At 51.6% G+C, this 3,894-nt stretch overlaps 1 protein-coding gene across 1 annotated transcript in view; it reads left to right on the top strand.

Moving 5' to 3' along the window:
* The window catches only part of LOC110333673 (constitutive coactivator of PPAR-gamma-like protein 1), an 84,108-nt gene continuing 80,214 nt past the window's right edge, over positions 1–3,894 (top strand). Inside the window, exon 1 of the mRNA XM_021215355.2 lies at positions 1–486. Within this exon, the coding sequence (XP_021071014.1) occupies positions 13–486 (474 nt within the window). The 5' untranslated portion in view covers positions 1–12. The remainder of the gene's footprint in view (positions 487–3,894) is intronic.

Genomic DNA, 3,894 nt, shown 5'->3' with positions numbered 1-3,894 from the left:
GCCGCCGCCGCCATGGGCGTGCAGGGCTTCCAGGACTACATCGAGAAGCACTGTCCGAGCGCTGTGGTGCCGGTGGAGCTGCAGAAGCTGGCCCGGGGCAGCCTGGTGGGCGGCGGGCGGCAGCGGCCCCCGCAGACACCGCTGCGCCTGCTGGTGGATGCCGACAACTGCCTGCACCGCCTGTACGGTGGCTTCTACACCGACTGGGTGAGCGGCGGCCAGTGGAACCACATGCTCGGCTACCTGGCGGCTCTGGCCAAGGCCTGCTTCGGAGGCAACATCGAGCTCTTCGTCTTCTTCAATGGCGCGCTCGAGAAGGCCCGGCTGCACGAGTGGGTCAAGCGGCAGGGCAACGAGCGCCAGACAGCGCAGCAGATCGTCAGCCATGTCCAGAACAAGGGCACGCCACCGCCCAAGGTCTGGTTCCTGCCTCCGGTCTGTATGGCCCACTGCATCCGCCTGGCGCTCATCCGCTTCCACGTCAAGGTGCGGCTGCAGCCAGTTGGCCGGGGTCTCCCAGGGCTGGGGCTGGGGTCTCTTTGGGTCTGAGTCAGGGTCGGGCCTGGTGCCCTATGGACCGATTCCCTTCGGGTTTGGGTCAGGGTTGGGGGTCTGGGGTCACTTGGATGGGAGTCACAGTTGGGCTCTAGGCCTCTTCGGGCTTCGGGCTGGGCCTGGGATTGCTTGGGTAGCGATCGGAGTTGAGTCTGAGGTTCCTTGGGCCAGGGGTTCGGGGCTTGGCCTAGGGTCTTTTTGGGCTTGGATTTGGGTTGGACTTGGGAGCTCTCTTAGGCCAGTGTCAGCGCTGAACTAGTTCCGGGAAGCCCAACCTGGCCCAGAGTGAGTCCTGGGTGCCCCTGCCCGTGGAAGGCCTCAGCAGGCCTCAGTGTCTCGCAGGGCCCCTCTCGGGACACAGCGTGTCACCATGCCCAGGCTTGCTGCAAGCTAGGCAGAGGGGCCCTAGAGTAAGATGGATGCCCGGGCCTTTAGGCCTTGTGTGGTTGAAGTCTGCCCACAACATTCCCTCCCTACTCTCAGGCCTGCTGTGGGCCCCTAGACTTGTGCATAAGACACTTGAGGCTGGTGGACAGACCCTCACCCAAAGTGGGATCGGTGGTGTCATCTCCCACATCCTCCTCAGTCATCGCCCTCCCCGTGGAGGCAGGCCGGCTACCCACTGGCCTTAGCCTTAAGCATATACCCATCTGTCGCAATTAACCCGCTCTTTCCCAGCAACAGGTTTATCCTGGAAGTCTGGAGAATAAATAATGAGAGTAGATGGCCAGGGCCTTATGCCCAGGAAGCTGAAAACAGCCTCTAAAGCTGTGGGAGAGGAAGGAACCTTGTAAGGAACCAGGGCTGATCTCTAAATTCTGAAGGCAGATGCCTGCTCCTCTGCCTTTGGAAATGAGATGTTTGGAGAAATTGTCTATGGTAACTTTGGTTTTAGATTTCATGGTACTGTGAACGTGATGAGATGGGCTCTTGTTAGTTCTGTGAGTTTTAAAGTGGTTCTGTTCTGTATGTGTACTATGAAGGTAGTAGTTCAGAACCAGGAAGAAGAATTTGGGGGTCGTCTGGCATAGGCAGGAGGAGCTCGTGAGAGCTGTTTCTGTGCTGCACAGGAAGTGTTGCGTGACCTTCAGCAGCCCTGATTGGTGGGTAAGGAGGGAGCGCTCCACATTGTCAGCCCTCTGCTGTCCCGTTGGCAGAAGGTTCTGCAGCCAGAATTGGGCCAGAGAACTTAAGGGCCCCGAGGTTGACTGAGAGCTGAGCACCTAACTGATCCTCAGCTTTGAATAGCTTGCATTTTCATGATTTTTTTTTTTTTAAACACTTCTTTGGGGAGGGGTGAGGCTGTTTGAGTTTTTAAGACTTACTACTGCCTTCCAACTTGCTCTTTTCTTTGGCAACTGAGCTTGAGTTTCAACTTTTAGCGTCTCCTTCTTCCTCACCATCCCTGCTGGCAGTGGTGGTAGTTAAGCCTAAAATGATTGCGGAAGTCCCACCCAGGGTCCTGTTGTAATTGGTGAGGTTGTGTTTAAGAGTGTGGGTGGGGGCGGCTGGATGTGTGGTGATTGGCCCAGGAGCATGGCAGATACGCAGCGTGTCATTTCTCAGGGAGTTCGTGTGAGAGGCAGTGTGTGCCTCTCACTTTTTCTCTGTAGCCTGGGGCTCTTTGAGGGGGAAAGTGAAGCTGTTCCTCTGTGATCTACCTCTAGTGGACAGCCTGGAAATGGACCTGCTTTAATGTTGCCTAGTGATGGGAAGTAACGTCTAAGACATAGAGTTTTATTTTACCTGCTTTTGCTAACTGCACCGGGCTGTATTTTTAGTCAGCACAGACATTCAATAAAACATTTGAATATTACTTCAGATTAGAGTCTCCTCTGTCTCTCCTTGTCTCTATCTCTGTTTCTGTGTGTGTGTGTGTGTGTGTGTGTGCGCGCGCACACACTCCTGAGACAGTGTTGTCTTTCCTGTCCGCTCTGTCTCTCAGCCTTCTCTAGCCTTTGTAGATGCAATTCTAGCAACCTGGCTGTCCATTTTCTCAACTCTGAGGAGAGGTGAAAAAGATAGTCTGCTAGAGGCAGGAGCTCCATTAATAGCAAAAGGTGGCACCAGAGAGAAGATGTAAAGTTGTAAAAACCAGAGACAGAATTCTGGGAACTATTTTAAAACGAGAGAGCAGTTCTGTGTACTTAGGCTTCCCTGAGGGTAGTGTAGTATTTACTCTAAAAGGGTGATTTGTGGGCTTGGGAGATGGCTTCGTGGTTAGGGCACATGCTCTTGCAGAGGGCCCACATGATTCCCAGCACCCACTTGGTGGCTCCAGATCATCTAATACTCCAGCTCCAGGGCATCTGAAGCCCTCCTCTGACTTCCACAGGCACCAGATGGGAGGGAATGTGACACATGTACATACAAGCAGGCAGAACATTCACACACATTAAACTAAAGATAAATTTTAAAGTAATGATTGACTGTTTTTTTTTTGTTTTTTGTTTTTTTTTTTTGGTTTTTCGAGATAGGGTTTCTCTGTATAGTCCTGGCTGTCCTGGAACTCACTCTGTAGACCAGGCTGGCCTCGAACTCAGAAATCCACCTGCTTCTGCCTCCCAAGTGCTGGGATTAAAGGCGTGTGCCACCACGCCCAGCGACTGTGTATATTTTAAAAAGGATGATTTTGGAGTCATAAGAATTACCTTTGGTGGTCTCTTTAAGAAAGTGTATGTTTCTGTGGTGTGTGTGTGTGTGTGTGTGTGTGTGTGTGTTGGATTTTTAAATTTTTTCTGGAGGCTCACAGATACTTAACCAGTGATGCACTATCACTATCTATCTTCCAGAATGGGTGAGCAGCTAGAATTGGGTGGTACTTATTTTATTTTATTTATAATGTGTATGGGTATTGTGCTTGCATTATGTCTGTGCACCTTTTTTATGCCTGGTGCCTTGAAAGGTCAGAATAAGACATTGTATTTCCTAGAATCGGAGTTATAGATGGTTGTGAGCTATCGTGTGGTTGCTGGGAATTGAACTCAGGTCCTCTGAAGGAGCTAGTGCTCTTCCAGGGCCAATGGGTATTAAGAATAATGAAACTTTATTCACATAGACACTGATGTTTGGGCCTGAGAATGTTTGCCCCACATGTGTGAAGTCTAGGGTTCCATGCCCAGCACTGCAAAAACTGGACATAGTGGACACACCTCTAGTCTCAGTTCTCAGAACGGAAGGTGGGCGGAGCAGAAGTTCAGAGCTGTCTTTGCCTGTGTAGCATGGTAGTGGCCATCCTAGGCTCCATGAGAACCTGCCTTAGGAAAAAAACCAAAACACCCACCACCATCACCCAAAAAACAACTAGCAGTTGTGGAGGGGGCTCAGTTGGTAATGGCT

The sequence above is a fragment of the Mus pahari genome, chromosome 16, assembly GCF_900095145.1.
Source record: "Mus pahari chromosome 16, PAHARI_EIJ_v1.1, whole genome shotgun sequence".
In the NCBI taxonomy this organism is placed as follows: Eukaryota; Metazoa; Chordata; class Mammalia; order Rodentia; family Muridae; genus Mus; species Mus pahari.
This window is presented reverse-complemented; position numbering and strand designations above follow the sequence as displayed.